General features: G+C 35.9%; 1 protein-coding gene across 1 annotated transcript in view; it reads left to right on the forward strand.

Moving 5' to 3' along the window:
* The window catches only part of tmem8b (transmembrane protein 8B), a 61,813-nt gene extending 42,652 nt beyond the window's left edge, over positions 1-19,161 (forward strand). The window contains exons 10-13 of the mRNA XM_028458639.1: positions 2,051-2,229; positions 3,442-3,588; positions 11,612-11,728; positions 18,639-19,161. Coding sequence (XP_028314440.1) covers positions 2,051-2,229; positions 3,442-3,588; positions 11,612-11,728; positions 18,639-18,974 — 779 coding nt within the window. The 3' untranslated portion in view covers positions 18,975-19,161. The remainder of the gene's footprint in view (positions 1-2,050; positions 2,230-3,441; positions 3,589-11,611; positions 11,729-18,638) is intronic.
* The last annotated feature ends 375 nt before the right edge of the window (positions 19,162-19,536 follow it).

Genomic DNA, 19,536 nt, shown 5'->3' on the forward strand with positions numbered 1-19,536 from the left:
AAAATATTAGTATGCCATTTCGAACACAGCCATAGTCTAGTTGTGTTACGCTCCTGACAAGAGAAGAATCGTCTTCCTTTTTCACAATCTGATCATCGTTAACTGAGCTTTTGATTTACGTTGCATTTTTAACAAGACTGAGGCAGGTTGATGGAGCTTCTATTTTTACAAGTTGCTCACACATTAAACTCACACTGCAGCAACAAAATCCACCTGACCAAACTTCCTTTAGGTCACCAAACACGAACGCAATGTGAAAATTTCCCCAGATAGTTGATGTGTGCATGTAGCGGAAACTGTGTCTCTAGAGACAATAACACCTGTGCTCATATTGTTTCTCACTCTGAAAAATGTTTTGCACCATTAAATGTATCAATATTTTCAGTACATCTACTTTAATATCTCTTTTTGAGCTTCAACAATGTGTCTAAATGTATGAACTATTTCTAACTATAACATAATTACGCTTCTGATATATACAGTGGTCTTGAAAGCTTAAAACACAAAAGCCACAATCAAAGTAAAAAGTCCATGAAGAAGAGTGAAGTAACTTTTTCTTTCTATAGTTAGCGATAAAAAGAACCCCCAAGAGGCGGAGTATACTTAATTTTGAAAATATAAATAAAATACCTACTTGATATACATACTTACAATTACAAAAAGTATTTGTTCAATTCTAACTTTTGGTTAAACTTTTTTTCGTAGATTTTTTTTAAACTTCCCTTAAATTCATTCTTTTTCGTGGATTTTCTTTTATACCCTCCCTTAAATATAAATAATATACTTATCCGATATACAGTACATACATATTTACAATTACAAAAAGTATTTGTTTGAGTCAAACTACTGTTTAAACTTTTTGTTGATTTTACTTTTTAACTTTAAGTTCACTGTTCTTCATGGATTTTCTTTTATAACCTACCTTAAATATAAATAACATACTTAGTTGATATAAATACATATTTACAATTTTAAAATGCTTTTTTTTCGATTCTAACTATTGTTTAAACTCTTTGTAGATTTGATTTTTTAACCTCCCTGAAATTCTCTCTTCTTCATGGATTTTTGCTTCCGTTGTGGCTTTTGTGTTGTGTTGTGTTGTGTTGTGTTGCATTGCGTTGCGTTGTGTTGTAAGCTTTCAGGGCCACCGTAGATAAGTGCAATAATTGTTTAAATACATCACACACATTAGGAAGAAAATGAGGACACAGTGCATATAATGTATTTGTAAAACCCACAGCACTGCAGTTGAATGTTTACGTACCACTTTTTAATGACTGATGCCGTACCCTGCTATTAATTTGATAATAAAAGCCAATATAATAAGAGGATAAAACAGCTCCTTAATTTGGAACTTATCTTCAATAAAACATCAGCTTATTAAACCAAACAAAGCATGTCCTCGGAGGCTTTTTAAAATCCTGCCTTTGATCTGCTGTTATCGCCCCTGGTTTCTCTTCAGTTAAATTCATTGTCATACTTCATATGTGTGACTGCTCGCTGGCAGGGTCTTTGCATTCAGCGCTTGCCCTTGGCCGGTCTCACAGTGCAAAACCTCCCTTCAACTGTGTTGGCGAATATTTAATTCCCACTGTCTCATCTAATCCAGCGCTTGATAAAAATCCAATATGGCAAAGCAGGAAAAGCACCACGGCACACAAAGAGTTCCCATTGTGCAAGATAAACAACTCCACATGCATCTGCTTTCTTTTTGTCTGTAAAAAACTGTTGATAAAGCATTCATCTTGTGGAGTAATAAATATTTTATACTATTTAGGAGACAGTGTAAATTCAAAGGATACTCTATGGAGACAGGCTGTTTTATCTTTAAAAGAACATGTTTTCATCCATCAACCCAAAAATACCCTGAGATTTTGCTGAAGTTTATCCAGAGTTCAAGCAGATCAAGATTTTTTTTTTTTTAATTCAGTTTTCTATTATCTCTGAAACCCATCTAAACAAACGTTCTTCTGTAATGTCAGAGTGCAGCACTGAGTGTGTGTGTGTGTGTGTGTGTGTGTGTGTGTGTGTGTGTGTGTGTGTGTGTTAGGTTGGAATGGCTGGGGATGCACAGACAACTCAGAAGCCTACTCCTACAGTTTCCAGCTGCTTTCCACTCTGTTGCTGTGTCTCAGTAACCTCATGTTCGTTCCGCCCGTGGCCATCGCCATTCGAAGCCAGTACCTGCTGGAAGCCTCCGTGTACATCTTCACCATGTTCTTTTCCACTGTAAGTATGCTTGAAACGTGATCTTGTTGCTTTGCTTGCAAATGCCTAATGAAACATTTAGTCTTAGTTTTTAGTTTTCTTATTCCTATATCAAAGCCTTCAATAAGAGCATTTTTTTGGGTGTTTTACTATATCAAGTTCCTTTAAATAAAGGTATTATAATATCATATTGTTGTTAATCATTTAAAAAAAAAAATAATAATTTACTCAGTAATGGTTGGGTGTAGAAATGTTACAAATTACTTTACAAATTAGTGAAATTACTGATTCAGAAATATACTCCAAAAAGTACAAGTACCCATAAAAGCAACTCAATTACAGTAACGTGTGTACTTTCACCTCTGTGTAATATTCATTAACTAAAAATCAGATGGAAACTTCAAACTACTGTATGTGACACAAATATACTGATTTTTAACTGTATGCAGATGACACACACCTAATTATAGATTTGTTAACATGTAATGTTGATGTTCATGCGTTCCAAATCTTTCATGCTACATTATCTTTGCAAGGTTGCAGTGAGTTACTAAATCCATGCACACTTATCCCAGCAGTCGTGACTGTGCACACAGGACCAATCTTTTTTGTCCTGTGTACCTCTTATTCTTTTAGTTATATTGCGAGTACTCCTTAGCTCATGTCATGCATTGTTTATTTGTGTCAGCAAGCTCGTCTATACCTTTTTCTGTTTCTGGTCCAACATTAACCTTGGATTAAGCATTTTATTCATCTATTTTTGATGTTTTGGACTAGATTTTAAACTCCCCCTTTTCATCTAACTACTTTATAGGATGTGCCACAATATATTATCGACAGATGAGGAAAATGTCTGTGTGCATGTAAAAAAAATTGTCCTGTAATTGACAAATGTTTCTGTGTACCACCTGAGATGTGTTCAAGTACCCCATGTGTACACTGCAACCACTGCATAGATGTAAAAACGTACACATAGACAGGCAATCACTATAATTTAAGAACATTTAAATTCTAATTAATGTTTTCCTGCAGAATTACAGTGAAATGCATGCCCATACAATATTCAAGTCAACCACAATAGGTCAATGCTACATTAAGTGGAGTAGGTTGTTTGTTTGCAGGGGAAATGTAGCATTGCACCAGTTTTCAGCAAAGTGTAGTTTTTTGGGGTTTAAATTTTTGTCAAATTAGCAACAATGACCAATGTCGTATGTTTGCCACGTCTTCCCACAGTTTTACCATGCGTGTGACCAGCCGGGCATCGTGGTGTTTTGCATCATGGAGTACGACGTTCTCCAGTTCTGTGACTTCCTCGGGTCTCTCATGTCCGTTTGGGTCACAGTTATAGCCATGGCCAGGCTCAAGTCTATCATCAAACAGGTATGTTTCTACTACAATTCACATGAATTCTATTAATACTACTACTACTACTGATAATAATGATATTGGGAGACTGGGTTGTAGTGCTGAAGCTGATCCCAGCATCTGCTCCACCTGCTGCTAGTTTATAATTCAGCGATGGTACTCGTCACCTCATAAATCGTATGGGCCACATTTTGAGCATTTCTTTCCTCCCTAAAGCTCCAAAGTAATAAACAGCACATCAGCAGCGCTTCTTTGGTGCCGAGCTCGGGTCGTCACCTTTGGCTTCAGCCACAAATGATTGGCTCTGTTTGGCTGCCGAACGGACAGGCAGCCATTCGGAAAGAGCACCTTAGCCTGTTTGATTAATCTGAGTCTGTGTGATATGCGGGCAGGGATCCAGACTTTGGATTTTCTCTGCCCTGCTGTTGTGATGTCATCAAAAACCTGAGAGATCTAATATTAAGAGGAGCTCACTTGAGATAAACCAGGAATCGTGCAGACATTAAGAGGATATATATATGATAATTAATTACAATTGTGGCATAATTATGATTGTAACTGTAATTGAAAGGCATTGAATTGTAATTAAGTTCAGATAATTGACTTTGGCATGGAAATTCTATAAAAACTACAATTTAATTAAAACGCAAAACTGGGGAACCATGTTAGAGTTCTATGGCTTTCACATATGTAGTTAATAATGAATAAAATATGTTTCATATCAAGGTTTCCCCCACTACATTTCAGCTCTCTTGAGTATCATTTTGTCTTTTTGAATCGAGGGGTATATTGACAGAAAAAAGGCTCACCAAAAATATTAATGCCAATATTTTTCATTGTTAAAGAAGTCTGACAAGGCAACGAAGAGATGAAAAACAAATTGGATGAAAGATAATATTTTTAGTGTGTTTTACAGCTGATTTAAGACATGGGTCAAAACCGACCCGTTATCATAAGTAATGCTAACAGAAAGCTAACACAAGAGGAAGCTTACATTTTATGGGGTTATTTGGTCATCGTAATCAAAATTGAGTTGTAATTGTACATGGATTACTGAAGACGTAATTGTAATTGAAAAATGTAATTGACCCCAAACATGCTAGAGGCAGACTGTAGATGAGCATCAAATGTTTGTATTTTTTTGTAATAAATGAAAAGATAAGTTTGTTAAAATAGCAATTAATTGTCCGCTTATTGACATGTTGCAGTGAATAACAGTGAACACTGACAGGTGATCCCTTTCACTCAGTCACTACAGCTCTAAAATTGGTGCAATGTCAGGATGTGTGTGTGTGTGTGTGTATTTGTGTGACGATCTATGTCCATGTCTGTAAATGAGATGGAGACAAAGAGGGGGGAGGAGAGAACGGCGGGGACGAGCACACGAACATCTGCCGTCCTCTAGAGTTTTCATTTTTTGCATAGCGCTGCAGTCCGCACTCACTAATGAAATCACACATGTCAGGGCCAGTCTGTGCATTTATAAGCACATCATGGCTGGGAGTTTGCTGTGTGTTTTTAGTTTCTGTGTATCATCACCACTGAGACCAATCTGTTTGTCTTGTTAAATAAGTTATTAGAAATTATTACAAATTTTATGATTATTCTAGACTTCCTTAATACTGAAAAGGGTTGATATTTCAATATTTCATCTCCAATTTGCACATAATTTGTATAACTTTCTGACCAAATAATATGAAATGTTACAAATAGAAAAGTAAAAATTTGTATCTCAGGTTTATTTACATACAGACCGTAAAACATTACAATATTTAAATTGTACAATTCTTGAAGTCACTTGTAATATTAATATCTAATATTTATGCCAAAGATGGGAAACATTTATTAGTGGGGGCCCATAAAAATGTGATTGTCTGATCCAAGGGTCAGATTATTAACATTTATGACCAATCTGAGCATTAATACAGGAAAAAACAAAGGTTTTGTGCATTTTTGTTGTTGTTTTGTGTGTTATTAAAATCCTTTTGTGTATTTCTCTCGTCATTTTGTATATGTTTTGTTAAATGTATGTATTTTTGTGTTTGTTTTGTCTGTTTTGGGAGTCATTTTGTGTATTTTTGTAGTGTTTTTTTCCCGCAAATGTGTGTATTTTTGTTGTCCTTTTGTGCAATTTCTGTAATTGTATTTGTTTTTTTTTTTGTTTCTTCATATGTTTGCTGTTGTCTTGTGTATTTTTGTTGTCCTTTTTTTTGTATTTTTCTGTTATTTTGTGTTTTTGAATTTATTTTATACATTTACTTTGGGGGATGCATAAAATTAAACAGAGGGCCTCATGTGGCCCCTGGGCCACCAGTTGCACATGTCTGATTTATGCGTTATGCATATTATAAGAAATGTTTTTATTCATTTTAATAACTGACCCTAATCTCATAATAAATGCAACCATTACTTTGACTATTCAAAATAAGTCCAAACATTTCCTGTCATTTCCTTCTGTAAAATACACTCCAAAACAAAATGATTATTCTTAGACAGTGGAATGCCAAGTTCATTGCAGCTCATTTTTAGAGGGTGTCAAATTCCTGGACTGATCGCTAAAAAATTCCCATTGTAGATCAAAGTCACAGTTTGTGGCTGAGTAGTTTTCACCTTAGATTCTCTTTGATATGCAGTCATTTACATATGTAAGTGATAAACTAGGACATATTGTTGAACTCACTCACACTCCTTTATAAATAGACAGTCATTAACGCTGCATGTTTACTATTGTCACTGTTAGTTTGTGTGTAGACGCTGGCTGTGCTTCCTGTTTGACATGCTGATTTAATCAACTGATCCACAAACTAGTGAGTGAATCCTGTAGGAGCTGGATCCCTACTTAGTGTAGCGTTTAGTGTTATCATTAAAAGTCCAAATTATTTCAGCCAATCCGATTTTAACCCAGAACAAGGTTACTAAAACAAATAGAACTGAATAAAATAGTGATCACATTTGGAGATATTATGCCTCATATACGAAACGTCAATAAGAATAACCATTAGATGTGGACAAAGTACTTTATTATTACTCTTTGACTATGAAAGTACGTAACTATTTGCATAGAAAATTACTTAAGTATTGAAATTAATGAAAAATCATCATTTTCATCCTAATTGAAAATAAGAAAACACTGATGCATGATTTGTTACATGTTTATAGTGCTGTACAGTGTTGGGAACGTTACTTTAAAAAAGTAATTAGTTATAGTTACTCACTACTTGATCCAAAAAGTAACTCTGTAATAAAAGTAACTCATTACCAAGGAAAGTCACTATTTGCATTACTGTTAAAAAAAAAAAGAAAAAAAAACAAAGTTGCAATATGTCAAATAATTCAGATTTTTTAGATACGTGTGTCGTTGTGAGGTGCTTCATTAAATTCGAGTTGCTTACAACGGATGTCGACAAAGTCTTCTCTCCTGGATATAATGTACACTTCACATGCACGTTCTTGCCTTTGACCACAATTTAAAGTAGTGTTTGTATCGCCACCTTAAAAAATGCCAACTTTTCATCGGACTGCTCAACGTTCGCCATCTCTGCTGCTTCGTCAAATCTGTAGTGGTTGTGTGTGTACGGCGGGTGTGCTGGCACATATGTAAAAACACTGGCTCTGATTGGCTACCGTGAAACACGACGCCGCCTTAGCCAATCATAATCACTCACCTTGTTTTATGTAACGCACCGCATTTAACATTCAGTAACGTTAACGGCGTTGTAACGGCGTTGTAACGGCGTTGTAACGGCGTTGTAACGGCGTTGTAACGGCGTTGTAACGGCAATGTAACGGCGTTGTAACTGCGTTGTAACTGCATTGTAACGGTGTTGTAAATCTTGAATGTAGGCCTAAAATACGGCCATGGATGCTCAGGCCTCGTCCTTCTCAGGGTCAGTCTCTGAAAAAAAGATTGTCCAAAAAACATTGCTTTTAGAAGCAATGTCAAGCATTATGATAGAACTGGGTCAATCAGTATGAGGACCAAAACCTTTCAGTATCAGAACTGAAGCAATGAAAAAACCTCAGCTGACAAAGGAGGAAAAAGTACGTAATAACGAGAGGAACTATAGAAATATAGTGGAGAAAAAGGACAATATATTTCTGGTGGTTCCCAAACTTTTCACAGTCATGTACCCCTTCAGACATTTAACCTGAAACCATGTACCCCCCTACTCCTGCACACATATACAGCCCTACAGTGAATTGTATCTACAATCATGCTCCCCCCTCCCTTCCCTGTTTCCAATCCACCAGCATAACTCGTGAACGCGCACAACTGTGGAGCTTTGATGCTAAATCTGGTGACTTTCCAACTCTTACTGACTTTTTTCCCAAAAGGGACTATGCACAAATCTAGCAACTGTTTCTTGTGTTACTGAAGAGTTTTCTGATGGTTTAGAGACTGGTTAGAGCACAGAGGAGACCCACACCACACCACGCCAGACTTTCTCCACCTTGGATATGCTTGTACAAGGTTTACACGCAGTTTATTCCGTCTGTAAATGCACCAATTCATGGCGCAAACCCCGCGCTGTCTCGGACATCCACTTTGAGTCTGTGCGGACCTCCGCAGAGTTTGTTCTACCCGAGTATGTTTGGGCTTTTCGACTGTCGCCTCACCACTTCAGTCTTTTTTTTTTTTTGGCTTGCTTTGCTGTGTATCTGCTGTGCCCAACGCCGCGATGGGGACTTCTACTGCTGGAACATCCACCATTGTACTGGTACTTTACTAAAGAGGATCTAAATACACATTGGCTTTAGTGGGCAGCCAACAGTAACACCCCAAAACGTCTGATTGAGCACTCTATTTATATAAAAAAATCACACTCCTTGTTTTCTAAAGCTTAAATACTGAGCCAAGAGATGGTGCAGAGGTCTAGTGTGCTCTCAGAACACTTTAAATTACAATATGCTGAAAGGTTTTTGACCAAATGATGCAAAAAAAACCTTACATACTGCAGCTTAAATTTGGGTTTACTAAAGTGCAAGTATACTTTACTAATGAATATAAATGTGTAACTAGTACTACTCATATTTAAAACTATAACTAATAAAAACTCAAAGCTCTACTTCTACTACTATTTGTTAGACATTTTAGAATAGTATACAATAGAATGCTTTTATTGTCATTGCACAAGTACAACGGAATTGTATATGCCCCTCCCAACAACATTAGAGTACACAAAGATTCAAGCCAAACAGACACAATCATCATAAAAACAATATAAGATTTAACATAAGATATTTCACTTTACTAGTAAGTTCTACTAGTGCACCGAAATCCTTTAGTAGTAGAACAGAATTTGTGATTACTAGTGTTACTCTTAAGATTAAAATCTCCCTAGTAATACTAGTAGACTAATTTTAGTGTAATAATAGTGCTAGTAAAGTCAAAAGATTGACTAATAGTACTAGTAAAACTAATGCAAATGAAGTAGGAGGGATTATAACCAAATCCAAAACCCTGATTGGTACTGTACTTAAGTAAATTTACTTTATTACTGTCCACCACCGATAAGCATGCACCAATAAATGACCTTTCTGCTACTGTGTGTGCATGTGTATTGTGTTGTGTTGCACTGCCGTGTGTCGCTGTCTTGGTGTAACTTGTAATCCACACACGCTCCAATGTTGCCCGAGCCCCTCCCTCTCCATGTTAGAGGTGTGAAAATATACGTTGCAGATAAAAATAGACTTCATGCCAGAACTCCTCCAGCTCGTCTGTCACCGTGACATCTAATAATTCATTACAGCGCACGGCCCTGCCTGCGAGTGTCAGTGCGTTCATGCCTCGCATATAGTACACACACACACACACACATGTCTGAGCCCAGCTGTATGATGCAGCCATGCAGTATGACTGATGACTGTTGTTGCACTGATTCCTCAGGCTGCCTGCACACAACACTGCTCCTTCCCTTCTTGGCCTGTGCCAATTAGTCCCATTTTCCTGCAGGCGGGTCATTGCTTTCCAGTTCAAGAATCCCACAATTTTCCCCACACGTTGCCCAGCAAAAACAGAAGAATGCAGAACCAAGTCTGTCTGAACTGCCTGAAATTCTCCCAAAACCACGTGAATCAAAGAATATTGATTTTTTTTTTTTTTCCCTCTCCTACTTCATCTTTTTTTATGTGCCATGGCTTTCTGTCCAATTCTAAGCTTAGAAAGATTCATAATTGCTCATATTTTTAGCATAGCACTCCATAGCCTGCATGTTGCTTTGACTGGTTTATTGCAGCTTTAAGTCATATTTGGAAGACACTTCTGTTATTACTCTATAATACAGCACTAAATTGGTGCCTGAACCAAAGCAGACCTGCATGCTTAAGTAAAGTTCATCTCTATGTCATGCAGTGCTGTGGGAGATCCTCAACAGTCCCTGTTATTTACAAAGTGGAAAGACAAAAGGGCAATTTTCTAACCAGGCTCTTGTGGCCCTCTATATTGTAATTACAGCTGGGTTAAAACGAAATAATCGAATTGAATAAATTTTCCTTTAAAAGGCCCAATATTGATTCATAAAATACTAAAATTGATCATCTAATATGTTTTCTCTACCGTGCGTAAACTAGGTTTACGTTTTGACTTCCCATATTTCAACCTTTGTTATCGGCCGATACTGATATCAGTACGAATCATTATCATACATACTTTTATCACTTTTCTTTTTGTGTGTGGAATGTTATAAAACACTTGATAAGTGATATTATTCAAACAGAAAACAATAATGTCCAACAGTACATATGAGACAAACTGGTCTAATGATTATTATCCAATGGGTTACATACATACAGAAAAACATCAATAAATCTAAAATAACAAAAAAATATATATTTGCAAAGTGCAAAATAACCACTAGTTTAAATTAAACATATAAGAATATTCAAAAATTGAATGAAATGGAAAAGAAAATAATTTGAAGACCCTGAAAATATCCTAAAAACCAATAAAAATCAACTGCAAAAAACAAATTATACTTTAAAAATCCAATGTAACAATACAAGTTCACTTCAGTAATACTTCTGTCAGCTGCTGAATATAGTGCTAGAGCAGAGTCTGGAATGGACTGTGTGGACACAACTAATGTAAACATTAATATTTGAGTACAAACTGTACAAATGACTTACATTAAGTATAAAAATAGAATAGTTTGACCCTATAGCTATGACAGCGTATTAGGGCCACATTAAAATATAGAAAAATCTATGCACTACGATCTAATTGTCGTAATATTTCGAGAAAAAAGTTGCAATTTTATGAGAATAAAGTTGTATCTTAATAAAATCATAATTTTATTAGTTTAAAGTCATAACATTTCAAGATTAAAGTCGTGATATTTTAATATTAAAGTTGTAGTATTTCAAGAATAAAGTCAAAATACAAACTATTAGGAGTTGTTTAAGATACGGCTTTTTTCTCATAATTTCTATTCTCAAACGATTACGACTTTAGTCTCGAAATATTACGACTTGAATCTAATAAAACTACAACCTCATTCTCATAATATTACAACTTTATTCTTGAAATATTACGACTTTAATATCGCACCAATTTCTTTTTTATTTTAATGTGGCCCTAATATGCCATTGTATATAGCATCTACAAACACCAAATTGCTTTCCAATAAAGACATTTTTTTTATTCTAACATATAAAAATGAAATAAAAATGGATTGTACAAAGCTCTCAGGATGGCTCTAATAAAACTTATCTAATCATGCACATCCATTGATGCTTTTCCTCTTTTGTCCTTAATTTAATCAACCAGAGCAAATGTAGGAAACTAAACAGTAGAATAAAAAAGATATAGACATATTACAGCTTTACACCTTGTATCCAGGCAGTCATTTATCAGACATACACTATTTTTTCCCTGTTGTGTGTGGAGGAAAACTTTAACTCATTCCAAAGCTCCCAGTCGAACACGCTGCTTCCTGACAAACACATTCTTACAGCAGTTATTTACTGCGGGTGCAGCAGCGCTGAGGCGAGGTTGTTTGTGTGGAGCAGATATTGATTTGTGTGCATGGTTTTGGTAAAGGTGCTGTATCTGCTGGGGGCGATGTCTCTGTCCATGGCTCTGCAGCTGGACCGTCACGGGCTGTGGAACCTGCTGGGACCCAGTCTGTTCGCCCTGGGCATCATGGCCGTGGCATGGGTAAGGAAAACTCATATTAGTGTTTATTTAGCAGAACAAATGTTCTACATGCTGTGCGGGTTTGGTGTTCTTCAAAGTAAAATGTATATGTTTAGACCGCGATTAACGGGGAAGAGCTAAATATAGAATATTGAGTAAAATAACTACCAATACTATTAACCTGTGAAATTGGGAAATGTATAGTAATTGTGTGAACAAGTCATATCTGGTAACAGGGTGGACTGGGACCAAAATTCAGCCCTGGTATTTTCTATCCAGACCAGTCCACTATATTATCAGTTAGTAAGTCAGTGATTCTCAACATGTGGCTTTTTGTGTCTTCATTTTAATTATCATTCCCTCAGAAAACCTTAAATTTTGAAACTTTTTAACCCCTTTTTACCCATTTCCTTTGTCCCATTTTTGCCCCTTTTCAAAACTTTTTCCAGACTTTAGCTACTGTTTGCCAAGTAATATTCTTTTTTTCCACAAATTTTTGTCAATTTTTGCAAGTTCTTTTTGACACTTTTATCCAAATTTTGTCCTTTCTTAAAATTGTTGGTCACTTTTCATCCCATTAAGCTAACTTTTGCCCAATAATTACCACTTTTTACTCACTATTGTTTGCCACATTTTGCTCATTAAAGCTATCCTTTGCCCATTACATACCACCTGGTTCTTCTTTATTTACCCATTTTTTGGCCACTCTTGACTGCTTTTGGCCAATTTTAGTCACTTTTCACTTTTTTTCTTGCCACTTTTGGACCATTTTTAGCCACCTGTTACCAAGTCTGCCTCCACTCACTCATAAAAAAAAAAAACCACGAAGCAGACCAGACTGGCCCACCGGGACGATGCCCGGTATGCCAGATGGCCAGTCCACCCCTGTGTGGTAATAATTAAGGGTGTAAGAAAAAATCAATTCAGCAAATATATTGTGAAATTTCACCAAATCCTTTTTTTAAATCTTTTTTTTTTTTTTAACGAAAAACCATTTAATTGCGCTAACATATGCATAGCACGTAAACACCCAGTCACTATAGGTGTCAGTGAACCACATCAGACCTTGTTCAACTACATCACTCATCACTGCATTTTAGCTTAGAAGTTAATAGCACTTTATTTTCATAAAACATACTAAATGTACAGTATGTGGTTACTTTTTAAAAGAACTTCACACAATCAGAATCTGTTGTAGAAGCAAAAGTGATTGGTAATTTTATTTTATTTTCAAATAAACACCATACAAACACTTAAACCTAACATGAAAGCAGGGTCATGTCCAAGCATCATTATGAGGGTATCAATACATTTCATTAACACAGACAAAGAAAGAGAATAAATAAATAAATAAAATAAAATAGAATTAAATGAAATGAAATACAATAGAATTAAATAAAATAAAACAAGTAAATAATAATAAAAAATCTAAGAATAAAATAATTTATTAAAAAATAAAATAACAATCATAATAGCTTCGAGATGCCTTATATATTAAGAAAATGCACAGCATAAATCCAACAATACAAATCAATTCTGACTCATAAGATATTTACGTGAGCTGGAAACTGAATTCATTGCAGGCATAATAAAAAAGGTGACCATTTATTGTAATTCTTGATTCTATTCAACAAGCTGGTGTTTGAATCACAGTTAGTTACTTGTTCTCGCGTAAAAAAAGAAAAGAAATTGTATTTAATCTCATTTTCTCCTTGTAAGCTTGAAATTTGTAATTGATATTGTGATATACTGTGATGTATATCGTATTGTTTAGTATCGGGGTATATGGTCTCATGACATGCAAATCATGACATGTATCGTATCGTCAGATTAATGCCAATGCACGCTACTAGTAATAATAACTACATGTAAGCACATTTGCTGAAGCTCAAATATGTTCCTATTGTTCCATTTATATAAATAATTCTGGAATGTATTCCCACGCAGAGTTTAGAACATGTGCATGGCATAAAAACATCATGGGTTTGTGACTGAGCAAGCAATTTTTCATTAAGAGTTTTAAAAGTTTTGGCAGCCTATGGGTATTAGTCATGGGTTGTAGTTCCATTATAAGTCAGCCTTTACTTTCACTGGCTCTTCTTCCCGTCATAATGTGCTCCCTGGACTAAGAAGATAAAAAAAATAATAAATAAAAAACCTCTTTCAGGCAAGGTTCTATAAAAAAATCCTTCAACATCAAACCTCTGACATGAGTTTGAAAACAGGGTTTGTGGTTTCCTTGGAGAAAGCTTTGCTCGGTGTAAAGTGTGGGAGTTGCAGCTCTGAAAGTTATCTGTGTGTGTGTGTGTGTGTGTGTGTGTGTGTGTGTGTGTGTGTGTGTGTGCGTGTGCGTGTGCGCGTGTGTGTGCGCGTGTGTGAGCTGAAGGGTGGTGCAGAAATAGTGTAGGAAGAGACTCTGTTTCACTCCGCTGTGTGAAGCCTGCAGCTTGAAAATGAGGGAACATCAACTTTCCCATCAAAATGCTTTTTTTTTTTTCTTCCTTCCTTTCTGGCAGTAATGCTTGTTTTTTATTTTTTAAATAGCATGGCTATGGATGTTTCACACACAACCCCTCTGCTTCAAAGACTTGTGACTTTGTCAAACTTGGTCAACAGCAGATATGTGCAACAGTTATCACAGCTGGTGCCACAAATATGTTTTTTGCCTTGATCCGAGGGCCACATTATTACAACGTCTCTGCATTTAGAATAATGACGTTTCTGAGCTTTAACGCAGGAAAAATAAAAGGGTTTATTTGTTTCTGTTGTGGTTTTGTGTGTTTTTGGAGACATTTTGTGTTCTTTTGTCCATGTTTTGTGTCTTTGGAGACATTTTTCTGTAGTTTTGTTGTCATTATGTATTTATTTCTGTGTTTCAGTGTATTTTCATAACGTTATCTTGAGTGCTTTTGTAGTAAATTTCTGTATTTATGTAATTTTTTTCTGTATTGTTGTCGTTTTGGATATTTTCTGGAGGGTTTTGTAGTTATTTTGTGTAATTTTGCTAATCATTTGACAGGAAACTGCAACAAAATAAAAATCAGATTCCTATTTTTTGTTCCAATGGATTATTTTTTACTTTACTTTGCTTTTATTTGCTTTGCTGTGTGGCAGTAATGTTTGTTTTTTGAGAATAGTGTGGCTATGAATGTTTCACACACGACCTCCCCTTGCTTTGAATTCTTTGTATATTTTTTTCTCAGTTTGTACATTTTTGTTTTACGTTTTCTTTGTCTTTGGAGACATTTTCCTGTTGTTTTGTTGTCATTTTGGCATAATTCTCTATTTTTGTAAATTTTTGTATTTGATGTAATTGTTTTTGTCATTTTCTGTATTGTTGTCATTTTGCAGATTTTTCTGGGGTGTTTTTATAGTCATTTTGTTTATTTTTGCTGTAAAAATTAATAGATAATAACTTTTCTGTAATTCAGTGTATCGGGGTCACACAAAGTTAGACCGAGGGCCACATGTGACCCCCTGGAGCCACCAGTCGCACGTGTCTGGCCTCCAGTACGTCAGTAAAGCATCATTTGAAAGGAAACGGCGACAAAAGAGATCAAAAGATTCAAAAGATTCCTTGTCTTTGGGACTTTTATCTATGTGAGGTGAAGGAAAACCAATATTTAAAAAAAAAAAAAGAAATGTAATACCTTGACATTGGGATCATGATTTGCTCAGGAATAAAAAGAAAAGCAGCAAGAACAGACCCCAGCAGACCCCCACGACTCTGTACAGTGTGTACAGATGGTGAATAAATGAATGGTAATCATTAGTAGTTTTAAATTCCAATAGTTTACAAACAAGTTCATTGAATAACAACAATAATGAACAGAATAATTTTTTGGGACAAGTGTTGCAAACTAACACAGACTACAAACACTATTTAACATGCATGGGTCTGTTGTTGACAGTCTACGTGTTGGTATCTGTCCCCAGTAAATAAAAAAACCATAAATAAAGAGAGAAATTCCACGACTCTACATATACAGTATGTTATGTCAATCATTTAAATGGATTTTTTCATGTTACAGTTACAAATTACACTTAGACACAAGAGTTTTTTTATTCCAGAATAAATCCTCTCAATACTTTGAAGCTGTACAGAAAACATGTGTTTAACATACTTATTATGTCCTTAATTCTAGTCATTTGGTTCAACTCATGTCAGAGTAGAATTAGCAGCAAGAAATCTGTGAGGAGTTTCCATTTGTGAATGGAAATGCAAATTTTCACATTTCTAAACGAGGGAAACAAACTAAAAGTACCGTCCTCTTTTCAATTAACCACAAACGGATGAAGGATGTAAACAGTAAAACCACATTTCCTGCTTTTTATTCATTCGATTCACATAAACGACTGGTTTTTAATTGAAGCGTATTCACCAAAACAATTTTTATCTTAGCTATTTACTGCTTGAATTCATGTAATTATTTTGGCTATTCATGAATAACTTGGATTTCCCCTGAAACCATTGCAAATCAGTGTTTGGACGTTTGGAGAGAGAACAAAATATGTTGTGAACAATCAGTGTTTATGAAGCCGTACAAATAGAGCCTGAAAGTGTTAGAATGAATCGTTTGATTCTTTTTTTTTTTGTGTTGCACTCGCAGCCATTTTGAGTCCCTTTACAAGAAGAATGAGCACAATATGTGGATTAAACAAATACAGACATCATATCCCCTTACTGGCAAACGCAAGATCATAAATAACATAAAAAACGAAATCCGAGCACAGCCAATCGCTAATCCATCAGCAGAGCACGATTAGTGTGATGGACTTCTATTGCAGCCGTACACGTCAAGACTTTATGCAGACATTAAAACAAGGGAAGATTAATGTGGAACGCCATCGCTCTTTTTCTCCAATAAAACCAAGAAACCTGCTGGTTTCTGAATGAAAACCCATTGTTGTGAGAAGCTTCTTGCTGTGCGAGCTCGTGCTCCACTGTTGGTGATGAAATGACTCAGATTTTAAGGTGTAAACAGTACGTTATTGGTTTTCATTAGAAGGTTGGCATTTGCATTATAATAAGAGTGGACATGCCATCTGATGTTGAAAGAATAAATATTTACTGATAAAGGCCATACTCTATTAAAGGGATCCTCCACTGTTTCTCTGCTGTTTCATAGACGGCATGAAGAAGAGAAGAAGAGCAATGAAATTCAGATAATTAAACCATACCTTCGTTTCTGACAAAAAACGCCGGTTCTTTGCAGCAGAAAGATTCAACTCAACTTGGGTCGTCATTAAAGCAGAACTAAGTAACTTTTTCACCTTAATAAATCCTTCTCGTAGTCCCTGTGAGGCTTCCTGTATTTACATGCACGGAGCTCTTCTTCTCTTCTTCATGGCGTCTACGAAATAGCAGAGTTGGAACTGTCGCCCCCTGCGATCACAGAATTTTTCGGGGTCACAGATTTTGTTTATCAAATTTCGGTTAACAAAAGAGGTTTACATCGACTTTTTTAACTTTTACTGATTTTTAAAGCAACCCAAAGCAGCACAAGTTGTCATTTTGACTGAAAAAGCTGCTAAATGATCCTGAATGCATCACCTCCTATAGAACTCAGTGGACTCAAAGGGGCGATTCGCGTCATCAATGACGTCATTTCAACATGGCGGCGCACAGACTCTTAAACGGTAAAGTAGTCCCATTTTTAAAAGTTAATAAAACAAATATGGTGCAAAATAATGCGTTTCGCTAGACATACTGTAGATCTTCTAATAAGGACATTTCAAAGGTTTTAGGCCACCTTTGTAAAAACAGTGAAGGTTCCCTTTAAATGTTTCAGGAATACAGTATCAACAGTGTTTTTTAGTCAATTTTTCTCAAGTATTTTTCCAACCTTCCATGTGCGACAGAACACCAATTAACTTCCTATCCCTTGTCAAACGAATCAAATGTGTATTATAGTGAAATTGCCTTTTTTTTTCTTCATTATATCGAGATTTCTTTTGAGATTTACTCAATGATTCATACTGTATGAATCAATGAATGAATTGCAGCAGAACTTTTGCTGACTCTTGTTTCTATCATGTAAAGCACATGTGTCAAACTCAAGGCCTGGGGGGCCAAATGCTCCCTTTAATTTAGAGCATCAAATTTGTCCTGCTCAAGACAGTAAAAAACTAATTCAGCTGTAGATATCTCAGCCCCTCTAAATACAAAAACTCAATTTATGCCTACAGTTTTTGCAGAGTTCAGTTTTCCAGTTGTTATATCACATGATATCAGTCATTTTTTTTTATCTGAAATTGTTTAAAGAACTCAAAATTTTTCCAAAATCTGGCAAATTTTTTCTCAAATTATTACAGGAAATTTCCTCCAAATTCCCCAAATCAGGGAAATTTAAGTGAAGATCCTACAGAGAATGATATAATGACACACTTTATCATGTATACAATATATTATTTAAGATAACATATCCTTTATTCAACAAAAGAGAAATTTGCAGAGTTTCAGCAGCAGAAAAAAAGGAATATATATATATATATATATATGCAAGGGCCTCTACACAGTACAGATATAAAGAGGGAAAACATGTTAAAAACAATCAAAACTATAAAACAGAATATATACAAATACACACTAGAATTCCTGACTGTTGTCAGTGGATTGGCTACCAATAGATACCAATATATACGTGGAAGTGCAAACCAGGGCACGTTAATGTTGAGTTTCCTTTTTTCCCCCACCTGAAATCTGTGGCCCACTTAAGTACGTATTTGGCCCCTGAACTAAATTAGTTTGACACCCCTGTCTTAAAGCTATACACTGACCTCTCATCTTTACATACAGTACTTTGTGCTCTTAATATTTATCTAAATCAATGCAAAGAACAGAACCACTAAAGTGTCTTTAGGGACCGTGAACCCATTTGAGAACCACTACTTTAAACCATCTGCTTTTTTGTCTCTGTTGACTTATCAGACGGTTCGCACCATCCGGCGCCGGCGGTGCTACCCACCTACCTGGAAGCGCTGGGTGTTCTTCCTGTTCCCCGGCACCATGATCGCCACATCTGCCGTGGCGCTGTACGCCTTCGTGGAGACAGAGGAGAACTACTTCTACATTCACAGCATCTGGCACATGCTGATCGCGGGCAGCGTAGGCTTCCTGCTGCCGCCCCGGGCCAAGCCCGACGCCAAGGTGACCCCGCTGAAGCGTAGGCGAGGCTGCGGCTATCAGCTGTGTGTGAACGAGCACGAGGAGCTGGGCCTGGTGGACCCGGGCATCATCACCATCAACAGCATCTGTAGCAGCTGATAGATCCAGCTGTTTACCTTAAAGACACGTTACATTGCCTTTGTTTACTTGGGTATTTCACACTTGGGAAATTAAGCCAGAGAACTTGAAAAAAACTTTGTCAATACTTTGATGCTGGAGTGGCTCACTGGGTTTTTCTTTTTTTCATTATGTTAATGTCATAGTATTTGTAGGAAAGCCCATTCCCACCAGTAAAAAAAACTAACGTAAAATAGTAATAATCTAAGTCATAATTATGAGATACTAAGTCACAATTATGACCTGGTATCTCATAGTTATGAGATACCGTTGTGCACGGTCACCTAAGTCATAATTATGACTTAGTATCTCATAATTACGAGAAACTATTATTCGTATTTATTAGTATTAGTATCTCACAATTATGATACTAAGTCATACATATGACTTAGAATCTCACAATTATGACATAGTATTTCATAATTATGAGATTATGAATTACTGTTGTGCTCAGTGTGACTTAGGTGACGTGCACAACAGTTTCTCAAAAATACGAGATATTGTGTCAATTATTATAATTATGAGATACTATGACTTTGATACT

This window comes from Gouania willdenowi, chromosome 9 (assembly GCF_900634775.1).
Source record: "Gouania willdenowi chromosome 9, fGouWil2.1, whole genome shotgun sequence".
Lineage (NCBI taxonomy): Eukaryota > Metazoa > Chordata > Actinopteri > Blenniiformes > Gobiesocidae > Gouania > Gouania willdenowi.